This window comes from Brienomyrus brachyistius, unplaced genomic scaffold (assembly GCF_023856365.1).
Source record: "Brienomyrus brachyistius isolate T26 unplaced genomic scaffold, BBRACH_0.4 scaffold117, whole genome shotgun sequence".
NCBI lineage: Eukaryota > Metazoa > Chordata > Actinopteri > Osteoglossiformes > Mormyridae > Brienomyrus > Brienomyrus brachyistius.
Window position 1 is genome coordinate 412,689 of NW_026042392.1, and position 20,157 is coordinate 432,845.

At 48.2% G+C, this 20,157-nt stretch overlaps 1 protein-coding gene across 5 annotated transcripts in view; it reads left to right on the forward strand.

Annotated features, from left to right (window-relative positions):
• LOC125727767 (armadillo repeat protein deleted in velo-cardio-facial syndrome homolog) overlaps nucleotides 1–20,157 on the forward strand; it is a 58,083-nt gene that overhangs the window by 30,189 nt on the left and 7,737 nt on the right. For 3 of the 5 annotated variants that reach the window (XM_049004677.1, XM_049004678.1, XM_049004681.1), the window contains 8 exons: nucleotides 6,254–6,403; nucleotides 7,411–7,970; nucleotides 9,556–10,040; nucleotides 13,296–13,479; nucleotides 15,306–15,423; nucleotides 15,716–15,890; nucleotides 16,249–16,266; nucleotides 16,572–16,643. In XM_049004677.1, coding sequence (XP_048860634.1) covers nucleotides 6,254–6,403; nucleotides 7,411–7,970; nucleotides 9,556–10,040; nucleotides 13,296–13,479; nucleotides 15,306–15,423; nucleotides 15,716–15,890; nucleotides 16,249–16,266; nucleotides 16,572–16,643 — 1,762 coding nt within the window. The remainder of the gene's footprint in view (nucleotides 1–6,253; nucleotides 6,404–7,410; nucleotides 7,971–9,555; nucleotides 10,041–13,295; nucleotides 13,480–15,305; nucleotides 15,424–15,715; nucleotides 15,891–16,248; nucleotides 16,267–16,571; nucleotides 16,644–20,157) is intronic. The other 2 variants (XM_049004679.1, XM_049004680.1) reach the window with 2 other exon arrangements.

The following is a 20,157-nucleotide window of genomic DNA, read 5'->3' on the forward strand; positions in this document are numbered from 1 at the left end:
GTTTACCCAGAGAGCGCTCGAGATTTATGGGTGACTAGAGCTGTTTGTTGTGTTTTTTTTTTGGGGGGGGGGTGTCTGACTATGACAGAGCTGCTCTACTGTGCCACAGTAAAACTGCACGCAGCCAAGCACCGTGCATTTCCACGCAGAGCTCCTGTAACGCGTGGAGGCACGGTGTTTGCCCATCACCCGCTAGGCAGCACAGTCCTCAGGCAGGGCTGTGTGGGGAGACAGATTAGGGGGGGGGGGATTTCAGCTGAGCCTCACAGCCCCCCAGGAGCAGCTATAATTATGGGTGACAGCCATGTGGTTTTGGGGGAGCTTTTTAAAATGAATATCAATACTCTACTATTTTGTGAGCATTACCTGGATACACAGCATGGATGGACGGATGGACGGAATACACCATGACTGTGAATGAGGTGTCGATTTCCCACAATCTCTCTGGGGTGGGGGGCTCTACATGCAGGCACTCCACAGTTTGCAGAAAGGAGCCCATACACTTGTCCTTTCATGAGGGGAAGCCCCCAACTTGTGCCCGTGCCGTTTGCCCCCCCATTACTGTGGGAGCCTGCTGATATATCCTTAAAAAAAAAACCTTCTCTTGTGGCACACTTCAGATCTGAGGTTGTGATCTTTAGGCAGATTATATGCGCTGTAGGGGCCCAGCAGAGCATTGTAGCACGCCTGACCGGAACGGGGCAAAAGCAAATGACATCTAAAGCAGCTCTCTAGACCTTTTTTTTCACCTCCCTCAAGGTTCAGCTTTTTATTTTATTCTGCAGGTGTTGTGATCAAAGTCACCTCACCTGGCGTCTCGGTTATTTATCTGCCAGTAATTAAAAGATGGGATTGGAACCAGACGCCTGATCCCCCACCCCCCATCACTGGATGCACGGGACTTATACCTTTATGACTGTTTCACTATGAAATACTCGCTAAATCCAGCAGTGGATTTGCTTTCATGTCTGTTCTTACGGGGAGAGAGCTTGAAGGAATGTGCAACTGCTCTACAAACAATGTTTGAGGGGTATGGGTGCCTGGAAGTGCCAAATTTAGTTTGATTCATTTGTGGCTCTTGATCAGTCACATGGAAAAAGCGCAGTACCTGATCTTCTTAGATCATTTCCCAGAGCATCTTTCCTGTGTAAAAAAAAAAAAAAACTCCAGCATCCTTTGGATTTTAATTCACTGTTTCCTACATATACATGATTGAGGATCTCTGTTGTTGAGCACGAATTCACTGTTACGTATACACCTAAAAAATAAGATCAAAACCCATCCAGCTGCTTCCTTTTGTGTGGGGAATAGAGGCGTTTGTTTCTTTGCTGCGTTTCTGTCACAGAGAAGTGAGAGGGAGTGACATGCCAGGAGGGTGTGCCTTTGGCCTGCCAGGGTGAGGCTCTTCGGTTCCATTCTTGCCAGCCGGTTGACCTGAGGGCAGGCTCGGGGGGGCAGCCTCTGGTCCTTCCCAGGTGCCTCTGTGCCTCTGAGGTATGCCACAGGGATGTTGTGGGGGGTGCCTCAAGGGAATTCTCACAAAATAAATGGCTGGTACCTTGGGGGGCACCGAGCATGGATGTCTGGGCTGTCTTAGCAAGGTGTTATGAACAACATGCATGTTGTACCGCACTCTGCCATCACCAGATTCGGAGGACATGGGGTTGGACGCTCCCTCCCAACCCCTTCGTGTGGAGGTTTTCCTCTTTCTTACATGCGCTGATCCTGATGGTTACGCTCACTCTTTGACATCTAGCTTTGCAGAAACCTGTGTGCCCTCTAGCTGGGTACGGGCCTTTTGCGCATGAAGCACGCCTGCTCTGAGGTGAGCACCTGTGGTCCGCAGTGCTCACTGTGTTCAGGCTCTGTGTGCTTGGGTCCACAGTGCTTACCGTGTTCACGCTCTGTGTGTGTCAGTCCGCAGCACTCACCGTGTTCAGGCTCTGTTTGCGTCGGTCCACAACGCTCACCATGTTCAAACTCTGCTTGTGTCCGTCCATAGCGCTCACCGTGTTCAGGCTCTGTGTGCGTCGGCCCACAGCACTCACCATGTTCAGACTCTGCTTGCGTCCATCCATAGCGCTCACCGTGTTCAGGCAGTGTGTGTCGATCCACAGCGCTCACCATGTTCAAATTCTGCTTGTGTCTGTCCACAGTGCATACTGTGTTTAAGGTCTGTGTGCGTCGATCCACAGCACTCACCGTGTTCAGGCTCTGTGTGTCCATCCACAGTGCATACCATGTTTAAGGTCTGTGTGCGTCGATCCACAGCACTCACAGTGTTTAGGCTCTGTGTGTCAGTCCACAGCACTTACCGTGTTTAAGGTCTGTGTGCGTCGATCCACAGCACTCACAGTGTTTAGGCTCTGTGTGTCAGTCCACAGCACTCACTGTGTTCAAGCTCCAGCTCCAAATGGAAATGCTGATATTTGTTACACAAAACGTCACCCACAAAACTGCATATTGAAGTTTGTATGTAAAATGTACAATGAGGTCTGAGGGATTTATGTACACAGCAATGGTTGGATCATGCAATACGCATATGTGATTTTTCTGTGCATTTTTCATACATCTCTCCGTGTTGGTGCATGCTTACCTGGCTGTTAATGAAATCTGCAATTAATGAGTTAACTGGCTAATTATTCTTATTACTTTGATTTTCCGACTGGTATCACTAGGACTACCTTACAGTATGAGGCTCCTAATAGCAGAGAATGCGTTTGGCTTTAGACTGACCCCCATCCCGGCACAGGATGGCACAGGATGGCACAGTATCTTAGCTTTAGTGCCAGCTGCAGGTTTCCCACTGGTGCCGGGGTGTCAAGGTGCTGGAGTGTACCGGAGCAGAGGGGACCAGGTGCGGGGCCGTGGGGGACTCCGGAGGAACTAGGTTACCACTCGTCTCCATTTGGCCACCTCGGCCGGCGCGTGAAGAGAGTGACTAGGTCCGTCTGTTCACTTTGAATAGCGAAATTGGTGCGATGGAGGTCACAGGAAGGACAGAGCAGGTGATTAATGGAGTTTGGTGGATGAAAGCAGCAAGTAACAAGACCTACCCTTTGAAACCTTGAATCATGGGTGTGTGTCTCTGTACGTCTTCTTTCTGCTTGAAAGGATTTGAAGAGCTGTGAATTAAACTGGAATGAGGTCACACTACCCAGCACCTATTTAAATTTCCAAAACAGAAACATTTTGCATTTTATTCTGCGGCGGTTCTCCAGCTGCATTGTGTTTTATGGATCTGCGGATTTGCTCCACTGCTTGCGCAATCGTCGTCATACCTTTGAAACTTTCACGCTGGTCTCCGTAATGTCGACTGCTTACCTTACTGCTTTTCCTTCTGTTGAAGCTGTGCTGAGCATTTGCTGCTCCTGAATGGTTAGAATCCTCAGCGTATTCATTAAGTACCATTAGAAATCCAGCATATCTGATAATGCTGACAAGGTCAGGAGCTTCACACCTCCACAACAGACTGTGCTGGAGGTGGCAAATGCTTTAACTGAAGTGCCAAGCTGTCCTTGGGATGCATACAGGGACTGGGGCTTTGATATCCACGGAGTGCAGGATCGTTATGCTCTGTCAATCATTGGTTTCTATTAAAGTAACAAACAGGAAATGATTGGCAGCCCTGGGGTTGCTGCCCACTGTTCTCTTTGAAGTTCTGCTTCACACCCTGGCTGGCACTGTACTAAGCTGCGCTGAGTATTTTACCATTTTACCGGGTGGAAAACCTTCACAGTCACACACACTCACTGCACCCGTGGCTCAAGACCCAGTCCCGAGTCTGTGATTGGGATCAGTAATTTTGCAGGAGAGGTCTGAATTACAGCTGTAGCAGAGGGTAATGCTTCTTCTTCTCACAGTGACAGGTAATCTTAGACGGAGCGTGCCAGTGAACGGCTGCTTCATAGTAACGCTGGTTAACATGTTTATATCTTCAGAAAGCACTAGATGTCTGAATAAATGTGGCTTTTGGGGAAATTGTGAAATTTTTCTTTAATTTAGAAGGAATCAACCTTCGGGTAATTAGGGACTGACAGTGTTGGTAGTCTTGGCAGGGCTAGGGACCGGAAACCTGGCAGGGCTGGTAACTAGGGATACTGACAAGGCTGGTTGCCATGGACACACACAGATCATAATCCCAGACAGTGATGTGTCTGGTAATCTGAAACACTGACATAACAGGCAAGCAGGAACACAGACGGATATGGTAGCTGTGGACATTGTCAAGGCTAGTTTCTGGGGACACTGCAAGATTGGTGACCCAAGAAAACTAGGTTGCCATGGATATTGACATAACTGGTATCCAGTAAATTGGAAGGGACTGAAAACTAGGAACACAGACAATGTGGTTTGTTGCATTTTTCTTACCGTAGTTCCATGATACTTTGCAGTGGGAAATGAATTTTTCTCTAATCCCTTATTTTGAGAGACACTGCATCTGTTTTCTGCATAATTAATAAATGTTTTCTGATGTAACATATGCCCTCTCCGCACTTGGACCACTGTAACGGCTGAGCAACACTTTCTGAGTACCTTGCAAACTATTTTTATAGTCTTGGCCAAACCACCAGGGTGCAGTAGTGTGTCGAATGTGACAGTACAGTATGAAAATCATTTTAGTCCATTTTATCTCTGCATTTGGAAAAGAAAATTGCTAAATATCTGCATATGAAGTGACATTATTTTTTCCCTTATATACTGCCAAAGTGTCTGTATTACCAAGAGATTTTGCATGGCATTGATCTCTGATTGTGCGATCATCTTTTTCATGGAAGGAACATGGGGGTTAATAAATATGCACCACGCTGGGTAACGATAGCAACATGAACAGCATGTCAACAGATAATAAATCCCTTTGAATGTGTAATGTGAACAAAGCAGTTTTCTCTCGTGGCTGAAAATATTTTTCCTCCATTGGAGAAGATTATGGATTGTGTTATGTGTTTTTTGAGCTGATACAGAAACAGGTACTGGTTTTAAGCGTTCCATTGCAAGCGTCATCATTCCTAGCCTCCTAGCAGAATTAAGCCGCATGCGATTAAAGGAAAAACAGACTTTGCACTTCAGGCACCCCTTTCATGCCACACTTGAGCACCAGAAGTTGGGCGCCCTCTACTGGTTGGAGGGCACTTGACATGTGGGGGGAGTATGATGGGGTGAGGACTAAACCTGCAGATCCATCGGTGAGACAATGCGCGATGAGCTTAAAAGTTGGCAGCTTTGAAGGCCTCCCCAGGCCCGTTAACCAGCCACCAGAGCCTCAGAGGCAGCCCATCTACGCGACCCCTCCTTGCGTTCAGCAGCAATGACTCAGGCCCTCCTGGCACGGCTTTCATTATGTGTTTGACTGCCGTGACATACGGTGAGTCCCTCGCCGCTCGCACAGTCGTCGGCTTCTGTGGGCTCTCCCTTGTTTGTTCTTTCTCCGGTTCCGCGGGCCCGAGTGGCACGTGTTCCAAGAGGAGTCAATCAGCCACTGCCCAGCTCAAGCCGAGGCAATCCGTCGTGGCCAGACTGCCACTGTATTGGCACACAGGGTGCCGGCACCTCCTGGTGGATTCGGAGATCTCCAAGCCTGTGGCGGATTCGCTTTGGGTCAGAGGCTGCCTCACAGTCATTCGTCTGCACTCCCCTGACCTTTCTTGAGTCATTTTCAGAGTGGCAGGAGGGAGAGAACACACTCCACTTGTGCTTATTTCCTGACCCCTCCACAGAAGATCCATTTGGGACACAAGGAGTGTGTAGTGTCACCTTACAGGGTGACCGTCCACCTCCTCTCTGTCTGTGAGGATGTGCTAAGACCGTCCACCTTCCTGAAAATCAGCCCATATGACGGATCCTCATCACCCTGGACTGTCGCATGATGGTTTAAAGACCATCAGGATAGCTGTTCTGGCATGTACCATCCTACTGTTTGGTCTGTATGAAATGGATACTGTTTCGTATGGTTTTGGTCCCTGTGATGATGGTGTATATAGATTGCATGTATCAAACCTCCTCTACGAGGGCTTTATGGATTAGACCCCTCTATACTGGCTTTATGGTTTACACTCCCTCCTCCCTGGTGTATCAAATCCCTCCACACTGGTTTTATGGCTTTACTGTAACTCCTGCCACCATGGTGCTCAGATTGTGTGTATCAAACTGGCAGTGTGCTGCTTTATGGTTTGGCCCCCTCCGTATTGGGTTTCTGGTGTAGAATCCCTCTGCGCTACTTTTACTGGTCTTACGGCTTCTCCTTTCCCCTCAGGAGCAGAGTCCGGGGGAGCGGCTTTCTTTGACAATGATGCCGGAGCCAGAAGAGCTACAGGAAGCTACCGTGGGTGTGACGGAGGAGCAGGACCCAGGCACACCCACATCCCGCATGTCAGCGGGGACCGTGGACCATACCGAGGCCAAGGTAGGATGCTGCTGCGCTGGTCACCGTCTTCAGAATGTCAGCATGGGTCTTCCTGGGATCTGGGTTCAGTGAAGAAAACTCACTGTACGCCTAACATCAACAGCGCATCTTGCACAGCATGATAATTACCACTCGAGGCACAGACTGTTTCGAAGGACATTAAGCTCCGTACCAATTAGGAAGTCTGGTTCAGAGAGGTAGAAACTGACGACTAATCTCCGCCTGACCTTCGGAAGGAAATTTAATTTATAGATAATTTCTTGTCCGTGTGGTTTTCACATAATAACATTGTCTGTCAGGAACATTTATGTACTTAGTGTGATTGAGTCGCCATGTTTAATTGATGTTGTTTATACCCTAAAATCCGATGAGAACCAGTTTTTACTTCAGACTTGCCTTCATTTATCAAATTGGTTGCAGTTTGCACGACAGAACATAACAGCAGCACTGCGATTCGGCACAAACGTGCATGTGCATGTATGCGGCTGTCCCTGCTTTGGTCTGGCCTTAGCAGCAGAACAAATACAGAATGAGGGCCAGGCGTCTGGAAAAAAGACAAGAATGGTGGAAATGGTTCTAGTAGCTGGATAGGAGTAGCCTGTGCGGCCGTTTTGCGAGAATGTGCTCAACTTAATGAGGATCGCAGGGGCCGCACTGAAGCAGACCTGCTCTCCCAACTCTCTGCTGTCTAGTTAGTGTCAGTTTGATCCAAACACACCTACAACATGGCAGGAACTTATAGAAAAGTTGTGTTTTATTGGCCTTCTTTCTGCCATCATGTTTGCCCAGAACGACGGCTCGGCCTTTCTGAGGGGCAGCGTGGGGGTTGTCTTCATGTGACATTAATGATTTTATTAAGACACTGAAGTTCTGTCTGTGTTGCCTATTCTGATTGTCGTTTTGTGTGTCAAATCAGATGAACACGCCGTCCAGGAAGTCCCCTGAGCACGGCGAGTGCCTCCTGCCTTCACTGTCGTGTTCTCAGTGTCACCCACTTTATCCTCCAGGACACTAAGCCGGGGAAGATGACACCCTCATGCACGGGCCGGCCCCCAGTCCTGGGCCCGGATGGCCTGCCCCTCCCCGATAGTCCCCCACCGGCGGGCAGCTACACCGACTCCATCGACCGGCACAACGTGAAGAACAGCAACCCCCATGCCATGGCCCAGGCCTCCACGCTTACCCGCTCCTTGAACAGCTACAACTGTTCCTTCGGCGAGAGTCCAGAGCGACAGCCCCTCCAGCAGGGGGCGGGCGACCCCTACGGCACCCTAACTCTGGGGGCGGCCTACCGCTTGCACCCACCCTACACTCCTGCTGCTGCCTATATGCTGCCCCACCACCTGGATAGCTTTGGCCTCGTGGCCCAGCCTCAGGCCCCCGTGGAGCCGGGCCGGTCCCCTCCGGAGCAGTACGGGCTGGAGAGTGATCGCATCAGTTTGGGCCCCGAGGAGGAGGCCGTCTACGGTCTGGAGCCCGACTACGCCACTGCTTCCCGGCGCACGCTGAGCGCCGCCGACCGGGGCAGGCCTACACGTGAACCAATCAGAGAACCTCTTCACGTCCGGTGAGATGCCCGGGACAGCAATTATACTTTTAATGAGTGAGAATGGGAAAAGGTTTACAGCCTTTGAATGATTGGAGGCACATAGATCAGCGGCGGTGCCCCTCGTCAGTCAGAAGTGACAGCCGTCCTGGCGCCCTAGGCCACCTATGATGTCTATACGATTGGCTGGCCCTCTGCATGGAAGTATGTTTTCAAATTTCCATCCATCCATTTTCCAAACCACTTATCCTACTGGGTCGCGGGGGGTCTGGAAGCAATGGGCACGAGGCAGGGAACAACCCAGGATGGGGGGCCAGCCCATCGCAGGGCACACTCACACACCATTCACTCACACATGCACACCTACGGTCATTTTAGCAAGTCCAATTAGCCTCAGCATGTTTTTGGACTGTGGGGGGAAACCGGAGTACCCGGAGGAAACCCCACTACGACATGGGGAGAACATGCGGAGACTCGAACCCAAGGGTTCCCAGAGGTGTGAGGCAACTGTGCTAACCACTGCACCACCATGCCGCCCTGTTTTCATACTTATTAATAGAAATAAATGTTAAAATACTGCAGGAAATGTCTTAGGCAGAATCCTCATGACTCACCAAGCCTGCTAAATGTTGTGTTTGTGTGTGTGCAGCTAGCAGGATACAGTCCTCTGAGCTAATGTTAGGGAAGTGGAACCACCACCCTACCCCCCCCCCCCCCCCCCCGTCCACCTGTGCCTCTAGGCTGAGAGAGGAGCCATCTTTTTGGAATTGTCAGACCCTCTGCTTGGTCTATTGCCCCAGCCTGAGGAGCCAGTTAATGGAAGTATTTATGGTTTGAGTGATGTGGGTGGGTGGTGTGAGAAATCATATCTGATAGTAGAACAGGGGGGTGGACAGGTGAACGTAATAACTAACCTCATTTTAGGAGTTTTTTAAAGCATGAAAGGGTCATACCCGCACAAAGAGTGAGAGGGATGGAAAGAGGAAATGGTGAAGTCAAGCCTTGAAGGAAAGGAGGGAGAAAAATCAGTCTTCTGTGTCACTTAAATATTTTAGATTCAAGTCCTAGTTATACGGAAAGTACAAGGCTCCCGGAATATTCCAGCGGTCTCTCAGATATGGGCGTGGATTCCCAGATGACCGGCACTGAGCAAGAACCTCAAAGAATCGTAGATACTCAAAAGCCATTAACATTCAGTCTTGTTTAGTTCAGAATGTCAGTGTATGAACAAAAGGTTTCAGAGAAAATTTGTGCGAGAAGAATCGCAGTCATTGGCATTTACGCCTCCCAGAGCTTCTCAGCCCGTCCTCGTCTCGATAAGAAGACTCTGTATGAACTGACTGACATGCCGCTGATCTGTGGAGCGTGTTAGGATTACCACGCTCTGACCAGTGCAAGCAGAGCGCCCCCTGCTTGTGAAGTCGCTCGTTGCTTGTTACTGATCCAGTACATGCAGCAGTACAGCGTGAGATGACTAGGATATATCTGAACTTGCAGTCAATGGTAGATGAGAATTAATCAATGAGACACTCAGCCGTGTCCAATATAATGGAAACCTCAACAAAAAAATACCAACAAAATGATTAGCTCTCTCTGTCTCTTTAAGGGGGGTGTTTGAGGACCACATTGAGGCTGAACTGATAGAAGGGCGACACCCTTACATCCATGATGCGTACGCAGCACCCCTGGTGGTGGGGTTAGAGCACACGGCTGGCCCCCGCTCCCCCTGCTTGGACAGTGTCCGGAAAGACCCTCGCTGGCGTGACCCTGACCTTCCCGAGGTCATCGGCATGCTGGGTCACCCCGTGGACCCGGTGAAGTCCAACGCGGCTGCTTATCTGCAGCACCTGTGCTATGAGAACGACCGCATCAAGAGGGACGTGCGGCAGCTGAAGGGGGTCCCGCTGCTGGTGGGCCTGCTGGACCACCCCCGGGCCGAGGTCCACCGCAAGGCCTGCGGAGCCCTGCGCAACATCTCCTACGGCAGGGACCACCAGAACAAGGTGGCCATCCGCAACTGCGACGGCATCCCGGCGCTGGTGAGACTGCTGAGGAAGACGGGCGACATGGAGGTGCGGGAGCTGGTTACAGGTGTGTCCGCGTGCGTTTATGAACACAGTAAGGAGGGTGGATGGAGAAGGAAGGGAAGGAAGGAGGCAGGGAGGCAGGGAGGGTGAGTGGGTGGGGAGGATAAATGGGGATAGTGGGAGAGACTGGAAAGTTGTGGCAATATGGCGGACAGAGTTTAAAAAGAAGAATATGTGGACCAAAGTGATGTTGCATTAGATCTGCACTGCTGCAGTAATCAGCCCGTTAAGCTGGTGGGACACGCAGCAAGGGGCCGGGGTTCTTCTCATCCTTATCAGTTTCTCCAGTCTGGATTCGATTTGTGGACCCTGACACAAACAGTGGGAGAAAGATGTGGAAATGGATTAGAACAGAGCCGCTGTGCTGGGCACTGGTGCATTTGTCTGAGTGGGAGATACGAGACTGCCATCATTCTCCATATGACATTACACATCACTGTTCCATTAAGTCTGCAGTGGGGGACTTGATGTGTCAAAATACACATTTCCCCATGATTCCGAACTCTTGCTTTTTTGACTTATTAATTCTGATCAAGTATGAGTTTTGTAAGTAGTATCATGTAAGTAGTGCATAAACATCCTGTAATCCAAAACCTACAAGGAATGGAAAAGGCCTGCTGAGATGGCAATTGAATTATCATTTATTTAAAATATATTCTTAAAATATAAATTGTATCATTTTCCTAGGACAATGTATAACTGAAGTCCAATGCAGTTTGCAGTAATTCTGCCAAAATACTTTGCACAATGTGATAAACTATTACAATGTAACTACTGTTGGCAATTGAAATGCTCCTGATTATTAAACACCCATGTGCATAATTTAGCAGTGATCACTGAGGCATTTGGTGGCTAATTCTGCAGGTAAATGTACAAATGCTAAGCTCACGCAGGGAATAGGTTCTGAATGTCGTGTGACATTCTTTGCTGTGTTTTAATCATGGGTGTATCCAGAATTGCATACTTATGAAAAAATACGTATTTGAGTAAACTTGTGTATCTGGACATTGTTTTCTGTTTTTTTTGTATAGAAAGGCCACTTCTTCCGTCATTTTCACAAAAATTTCTGAGCAAGAAATATTCTTTGTCTCTGGCTACAGTACCAGTGGTCTTGTGGGATAATGTAGCATCCATTGGTCGCCTATGTCGAAATTTTGAAGAGTGTAGTATGTCATCCAGGTTGCGTTCATTACTTTGTCATCCATACTTGCATTGCATACTGCATAGCAAACAAGTATGTGATTTCAGATGCACCCTGTGCTCTGCTCAGCTGTGCTCATTTGCATACTGGGACGGGATTGGTTGGATGTCAGGTTTCATGTTCCGCCACCTTCAACAGGGTTCAGTGGAGGTTTATGTCAGCATCAAAAGTTACAATATTTCTATCACAGGGCCCCTACATTTATTTTTAGGTTTTGCTTTGGAATTGTTTGATGCCAGGCTGGCAGATTTTGACATGGATATTATTAATCTAGTGGAAAATTCATTCAAATGAGAATGGAAGGTTGAAAAAGTCGGTGTGTGTTGATTGCTTGGCTGATGGCCATTTCTGTGAATAGTGTGTGTCACAGATGAAGTCAAACACAGTAACTTCTGCCTGTTTTTGTTCCTTTTCAATTAAAAAAAAATTATCATTCCCTAGGCAACCAGATCGTTATTTTTTCTGAGCCAGGAAAAGATGAAATCCTTTATCTTACCTCTCCTCTAAGGACACGAGGTGGGGCCTGGGGAGAGAGTACTTCACAAAGTTAATGGAAGTAAAAAGAGATTGGCCTACTGGGTGGTGTGTGTGTGTGTGTGTGTGTGTGTGTGTGTGTGTGTATGTGTGTGTGTGTCTTTCTTTTTACCTTGCTCGCTACTGGGACATTTTTCTGGTCCCCACAAGGATAACCTACATTTTCTTAAATTTGTGAATGTAATCAAAAAACTAAAATTTTGTTTGGTCACTTATGGTTAAGGTTAGGGCTGGGTAGGGGTTAAGATTGTCATAGTTGGGAATGAGATTATGCCCATAGAAATGAAAGATGAATAACAATGTTTGTGTCTGTGTACATTTGTGTGTGTCTGTGTGCATGTATGTCTGTGAGCTCGCATGCGTCTGTGTGCATGTATGCCTGAGCTCACATGTGTCTGTGTGGGTGTATGTCTGTGAGCTCGTATGCATCTGTGTGGGTGTATGTCTGTGAGCTCGCGTGTGTGTGCGTGTATATCTATGAGCTCACGTGTGTGTGTGTGTGTGTGTGTGTGTGTGTGTGTGTGTGTGTGTGTGTGTGTATGTCTTTGAGCTCGCGTGTGTCTGTGCATTTATGTCTGTGAGCTCATGTGTGTCTGTGTGCATGTATGTCTGAGCTCGCGTGTATCTGTGTGGGTATATGTCTGTGAGCTTGCGTGTGTCTGTGTGTGGGTGTCTGTGTGTGAGCGTGTGTCTGTGTGCATGTGTGGGTGTGTGCATGTCTGTGTGGGTGTGTGTATGTCTGTGTGGGTGTGTGTGCCTGTGTGCATGTGTGGGTGTCTGTGAGCTTGCGTGTGTGTGTGTGCCAGTGTCTGTGTGCATGTCTGTGTGTGGGTTTGTCTGTGTGCACACGCACATTCACTCAGGTGTGGATATTGTCATTTTCAAAGGAGAAGCCCTTTATCCACTGTAGCTGAGTGTAAATATTTAAATGTTCCCCTTGGTGCTTTTCCCTCTGGATGTGGTCGTGGGGGTGTCGTGGCTTTTTATGTATTTCAGAAGTGCTCTTTGAATACAGGTAACATTGTGTTTGTCTACACATCCTCTCCACAAAGCCTCTTCAGAGCTGCAGCTTCGCTGTGTTTTAGGAAATCTTTCTATATTTGGAGAATCATGTAGTGAAGCAGTGTGTTAATGAGTAGCACTGTGGCCTCACGCTGCCGGAGTTACAGATTCCGTTCCCAGTCCCCCAGCCTTTCCGTGTCTGCAGCTGGTATCTCCCCCCTTTGTATGTGTGGGTCCTTCCAATTGGTGCTAATGTTTTAGGTGGGTAGGTATCTCCAGATTTCGGGCTAAATATGTTGTCCTTATTGGGCTGGCATTTTAAGATGGATGCCCTGTACTTCTTGTACTTCCAGGATTGCTTTGATCATGCACTGGGTAACTGGACTAGGTCTATGTATTTGTTGGATTTAGCAGTGACCTGGAGCAACCCTGACCTTTGGTGTTGGGAGCTCTCTATTTACAGTCTGGCCCGGAAATAGTTACGTGTGTCACCTGCGCCATCGAAGCTCTCCTTCCTCCCAGGAACGCTGTGGAATTTGTCTTCCTATGAGCCCCTGAAGATGGTCATCATCAACCACGGTCTGCAGACCCTCACCAGTGAGGTCATCATCCCCCACTCAGGCTGGGGCCGGGACCCCAGTGAGGAGTCCAAACCCCGGGACGTGGAATGGACCACGGTATTCAAAAACACGTCAGGATGTCTAAGGTAAAGCAGAGAGGCTTGGCTGGGTCAGTCTGCGGTACACTGCAACGTGAGGTACACTCCAATGTGAGGTATACTCCAATGTGAGGTATACTCCAGTGTGAAGTATACTCCAATGTGAGGTATACTCCAATATGAGGTTCACTGCAATATGAGGTATACTTCAATGTGAGGTACACTCCAGTGTGAGGTACACTGCAATGTGAGGTATACTCCAATGTGAGGTACACTCCAATGTGAGGTATACTGCAACATGAGGCATACTTCAATGTGAGGTACACTCCAGTGTGAAGTACACTACAATGTGAGGTACACTCCAACATGAGGTATACTGCAACGTGAGGTATACTCCAATGTGAGATACACTCCAATGTGAGGTACACTCCAACATGAGGTATATACTCTAATTTGAGGTACACTGCAATGTGAGGTATACTCCAATGTGAGATACACTCCAATGTGAGGTACACTCCAACGTGAGGTATACTGCAATGTGAGGTATACTCTAATGTGAGATACACCCCTGTGTCCTGTTTCACAATGGTTGCAGCCATCATTAAAGTCTGACCAATGCTGAATAGTTCTTTGTGTCTTTTCCATGGATTCACTTGCCATTTTATATCTGGTCCAGGATTTTTGAACATTTTTTTGCCTCTTAATCAAATAAAGCATGAAGAAATTAAACATTATTTCGGGGTCCCACCACAAAATTGGCACATTTGAACAAAAGAACAACCATCTGAACAGAAAAAAACTCTGCTTCTCTATCCTGTCATCCAGCCGAGGCTTTTCAAAAAGGCCATAACTGAGCAAGGACTTATTCTGGCTCAGGTACAGTTGTCTGGGGGAGTGGGGGATGCCTGTAGCCCCTTGCTGCTGCTCTCTGCAGTCATTTCCTCAGAGTTATTATTTTGAAAGCCTGTGTGTTTCTGTAATTTCCCCTCCACATAAACCCCAGTGTGGCTGGTTCTTTAGTGTCTGTGCAGCTTGTGAACCTATTAGCGGAGTTATCGATCTCAGTGATGCTCTTGCTTGCACCGCTGCTCTGAAGGGGCCATGACAGAGGCGGGCCTTACTGGAATGGGGGCGGGATTTGTCTTCTGCTGATTGGCTCTTCCTGAGGGAAGGAAGGGACTAAACTGCTTCTCTGCAGCCTGACATGACTCCAGCTGGCTTCTGTTTTAGCTGGATTAATCTCTCAGTCGGCGCAGGTGGAGACTCTCACCCTTAGCTCTTAGACGTGGTTGGCAGAGCTCTTGTGCTCGCCCACATGCTCTAGTCTAAGAGAGCGAGGCCTCTCCTTCAGCTCCTCCTCTGGCCTGTCTATCTCCTACACTCTTGGCAATCCTCCATATAGAGAGAGGGCCAGTTTCCTTGTGCCTGATAAATCATTCCCTGGGTCTGCTTGCCCAAAAAGGATTAATTTATTCATATTAGGTAGATCTCATTGTGGAAAGGATGAACAAGGCTTGACGTTTGATGAGGGTCTTTTTTTACCTACTTTTACCTGTGCCTTGCCACATTTCTCTTCTGTGACTCTGTATTTTCACTCTAGTCCTGCACACACAGCCGGCTGCAGTTGCTAAACCCATCCTGGCTCCCTTGTTCCCTCCTTTTCGTGTCACATGGTCCCTCCCACAGTGAGTCTTAGTATTACACAGGTGCTCGCTAGGCAGGTGTGTTACTTACGCAGGCTTTCCACTCTTACCCTGGAATTTGTCGCAGGCAGGTTTTCAGAAAGCCTTGGTGAGTGCGTGCAGCAGATACCTCCCAGGTGTGTGTTGATGTGTACAGGTGTGTGATGTGCAGGCATGCTCCTCGTGTTGCAGGAATGTGAGCTCGGATGGCGCGGAAGCCCGGCGCAGGCTGCGGGAGTGCGATGGCCTGGTGGACGCACTGCTCTTCACCCTGCAATCCGCCATTAACAAAAAGGACACTGACAACAAGGTGGGCGTGTCCAGGTTTGCAGTTAGACTGCTCATGGTCAGTGACAGCGCAAACCGCTTTTGTATGTTTGAGGAGGGTTTTAACGGTGTATTTCTGTGGCGGACACCCAGACAGGGAGCAGAAGGCATGTTAGGTCATTCAGATAAAAGCGCACGTTTCTAAGCTGTTTTGCAAACTCCTCACTCCCACGTCGGCTTTGTTTGTTTTCTTTGTGTCTCGGACTGGCTGCCATGCTGTAGAGATTCTGACTGTAGGCCTGTTCTTTGGTGTTCTTGACACGGGGCTGTTTCAGTCAGTGGAGAACTGTGTGTGCATCCTACGCAACCTATCGTACCACGTGCACAAAGAGGTCCCGGAAGCCGAGAAGTACCAGGACTCCATGGCGGGCCTGAAGCCGGGCGCGGCAGCGTCCCAGAAGAAGAAGAAGAAGGACGATGCCGGCTGCTTCGGGGGCAAGAAGGTCAAAGGTCAGTGGCCCCTCTGCCAGGAGCTTTCCTGTATGCACACCGCATGCTGCGGTAGATGGATGGCAGCGCCTCCACATAAACTAGTTTACTGCCTTTGCGCTAATATTCTGCAGGCGTAAAAAATGGCCAGCGGATCAGGCGTGGTTTGACGTATGGGTACCATTATACTTTCAAAACAGCACGACGTTATAGGACTGCTGGAAAGATGAAATAGGTGTTGTAGAGGTGAAACAATCAATATAATAGCCTGAAAGGACCCCCCCCCCCACCTCAGGTCCTCATTTTCTGTTGCTGTGTCATCTTATTGTATCTCCACCCCCCCCCTCCCCTACTGTGGCCTGGCTGCCGTTGGCTGCAGAAGACTGGTTTAATCACGGTGAGTGTCTCCCCGCCGCCCCACCACATGGATGCTGATTAGCTCTCCCCCATGACTGGACAGCTGACTGCTTATCCAAGTGCTTTGTGCGCATTAATAATACAGTACGAATGTAAATCTAATTTGGGGACGTAGGTAGCTCAGCACTTAAAGCCTGGAACTGGTAAAGGGCTATGGAAGGTTCCAGAAAGCTGGAGATGTGCGCTGTGGGATTAAGCCGACATGGACGTTAATGGAGGGAGTGTGTGTCCCCAGAAGGGCATGATGAGGATGATGTCACTTAATGTTTTATTTCTTCAATGCAGGATGGAAAAATGGAGAGAGCAAAAGGGCCTATGACTCCTTGGATCTGCCCAAACGCACAGAGCCCATTAAAGGTACGGGAGCACGGGATGAAAGGAGATGCGGGAGGGGCAGGGCTCCCCCGGCGAGCTGTTACTGCAGCTGGAATACTGACCACTCTGACCGTGCGAGCGGCGATCGGCTTCGGGGGGAGCTCTCGATTGTAGGAGGTTGACAGAAACTTGATTGGCTGGTGCAGCGCTGGATTCCACTGCGCCGAGAGAGCCGTCTGTAATTTTATGTAAGTAGGTCAACATGACTGCCAACGTGCCTATACAGCACAGGCCGTGAGGAGTCCCGCGCATGGTGAGGTCTGATCACCAGCCACATGCGTGTGCAGCTTAATCGAAAGCGAAATCCCATGCCGGATCCCCGCTAATTGGCTCTCTCGGGTCACAACACCAATGCTCTTCTCTCCAGCGAGAGAGACGCGTCGTTCCGCTCTCTCCCATCAGAGTGTGAAGTGGGGCGTCTACCCCTGGTTATGGTCTCTCCACAAGACCACCTCAGGATCTGGTTCCCCAGGGCTGAGCAACCTTCAAGCCGTCCTGCTAGATGGGGATGTCTCGGTCAGCCGTACTCCCATCTCGTGGGCGGCCTTCTCTCATCGTAGTGCAGAAGGAGATGTGAGGGTCGTCTCGACCACAGCTGCATGTCTGCATCTGTCTGTCTGTATGTGAATAGAAATGGGTTTGGTGAGGAAGGGATGGCTGTTCATGCACTGGAGCAGAAACTTCAGGGTATGATCAAAGCTGTTTAGGGCTTAGTTTTTCATTTGTGGTTCATTTGTATGGTTTTTGTTTCCTGGTAATTAGCTACAATAGATCTCCTTTTCAGCTGGATTGCTGCTAATTGCAGCTGTATATGGAGGTCAGGCGAATTAGCCTTTCAAACTTAAATTGTGAGAATGTTTGTGAAGTTCAAGCAGCATTATATAGCTGCAGCCCCCAGCATTGTTGTCCAGCTTTAATGGGATGTGCGTTAGAACATTCCATTATAGCCGGTCATTATCCAGTGGGACCATTTTCTTGGTCTACAGGAGTCCACTGAAATAGCAGTGCGAAAAAGATTGTTGTTGCTATTGTCGTTAAGATGGCAGTTCTGAGATTGATATGAGCAGAGGGAGCATTGAATTAGAAGCATCTCTAGACCCTGTACATGGGTTTATCTGAAACGTGTCTGCAAATTCACGGAAGGCTCAAGGTCATAGGTCAACAGGCAGTTAGCAAAAGTAAGTAATGACAGCAGTATTACGAAAAAATTCAAATCAACTGAGACGAGGACTTGGGGGAGGAGGGAGATGATGAAGTATCGTAAGGGAAGCGTTTAATTAGAAGACAGCTGTCCCAGGGGCGCTGGAACGCTTTTTGCCGCGTTAATTGAAAAGTCCTGTAACTTTCCACCAGGAGAGCGTGACAGTGCTGCGTATTTGACAGGAGGTTAGGTAACAGAGATCAGCCTTGATTAATTGATTAGTTTAGCCAGAGGAGAACAGAGGTGTTCTTCCAAGGATGGATTAGAGGAGGACCATCCCCAAAAGGAAGACCACACCACTGCGCCTCATCGGGCCTTCCCTTGCTAATTGCTGCCCATTTTATAATTAAACTGAAAGGATGAAGGGTCATTGAGAATGCCTAGCTTTCAAGTCATAGCTTTAGAAAGGAACTGGAGTTTGCTATTCGTCTCATCCCACATGACACCAATTTTGGGTTTGCTTGGAGTTCAAATTATGGATGAAATAGATAAAAGATCTGCAGCATAATAAAATTCAGATACAGTCAGTATGCTCTGCGATCTCTGCAAGGTCTTCCTGGACATTGTGGCACTTTGTCTGAAGAGATTTTTATGTCCATTTAACACTCCTGAGGGTTACAGAGTGTGGGAGGTGAGACCGAGAGAAGCGATCAGGAAAAAGGCCGGTGCAATTGCTCAGCTGCATGCTCCATTTTGACACCTGGCTTGGCTGATGTCATGTCACGAGGAGCTGAAAAGCGAGAGAGAGAGACCACTCATTTAAGGCCTAGGATGTTCTGCTCAATTTATTCTCCTCCCCGCCCAGGTCGTTCAGGCATTAACTGTAACGATTTTCAACTTGGAGAAGAATCGCTCGCAGACCCCATGAGACAGGCTGTGATCTGTGGAGTCTGGCACTAACGGCATCCCTTTGAAAGCCGGCTTCGGAGAATTCGATGCTACTTCTCAAGTGTCTCTGTAAAGTGTCTTTAATCAGAGGTGGTGGAATGCAGTCTCTTAAAACACATCTCCAGGAATGCTTCCAAATGACAACTGCCTCCTGACAGCCCCAGAATCCTGAGCTAATCTCAAGGATCCAGTAATATACTACTAATACAGTCGGCCCTCCTTATCTGCGCGTTCTGCATCCACGGATTCAACCATCCACGGATCAAAAACGTTTGGAGAGAAAAAAATCAGAAATGTGAATTTGCTGTGCACTAGGCATTACACCTAATCCTTGTGAAGGAAGTGATGTGCAGGTAGAGAGAGAGGATGAATTTACATTTGCTCTGTTTATTACAATAATCTATATGTAAATTATTACATATATTTTCTATATGTACTACAATGCTTGTGTCTGTACGGAACATGTAGAGTTTTCTTCTTATCATTATTCCCTGAGCAATTCAGTATAATAGCTATTTACATAGCATTTGCATTGTAGTAGGTATTATAAGTAATCTAGAGATGATTTAAAGAATAATGGAGGATGTTGTGTTGGTTATATGCAAATACAACTGCATTTTATATAAGGGACTTGAGCATCCATAGAACGAATTGCCAGCGGATAAAGGGACAGCTGCACTTTGTTTATTGGACAACATTAAGCACAGCGATATGTATCACAGTCTGACCAACCTTCTTGTGACGAGCTGGTCAGTCACTGACCGCCGCTGTACATATTCAGACACCTTGTTGCCTCCCCAGTGTTTGTGCGATCCTGCTTTGCAGTCCATGACACTATGAAAAAGGTGGACAGCAGAACGCCACCGAATAATGCCCAGTGAACATCACCAATGAAGTGATGTCTGAATGATGAAAGGGACAGTTTTCATTTCAGATTAAATTGCAGTTAGCGGTTGTGTAGTGCAGGACAGCAAAATGCTTTTAGTTTCAGTGCTGTGTTTTCATTAGGCGCCCTGCCTCGCGTGTTGCTCTGGCCGGGGGCTCGCCACCAGCTTTTTCTTACTGGGGGATGGGGTTTATAATGGATCTGCTTCAGCCACGGCATGGGATGTGGTACAGGTGTTTGTCTTCCCTATTTCCATTATATTCTCAGTCCCTGCTGAGGCAAGGAATGCATCAGGTTTTAAATTGCTGCTGTTATGTTGTTCGGAAGACACCTTCATGTGAAGCAGATCGCATTTTCTTCTGTCTTACTCAGACTGTGTTAGAGACTTTTTTGCTGAACGTGGTTAGATTAACCTCCTTCTTCAAAGCCAGAGAGACAGAACCATCTAACGGAGCTTCAACAGGCAACTGAACCATTCTGGCAGTTTATACCTTCAGCACCATCCCCACCTTTTCTAGATC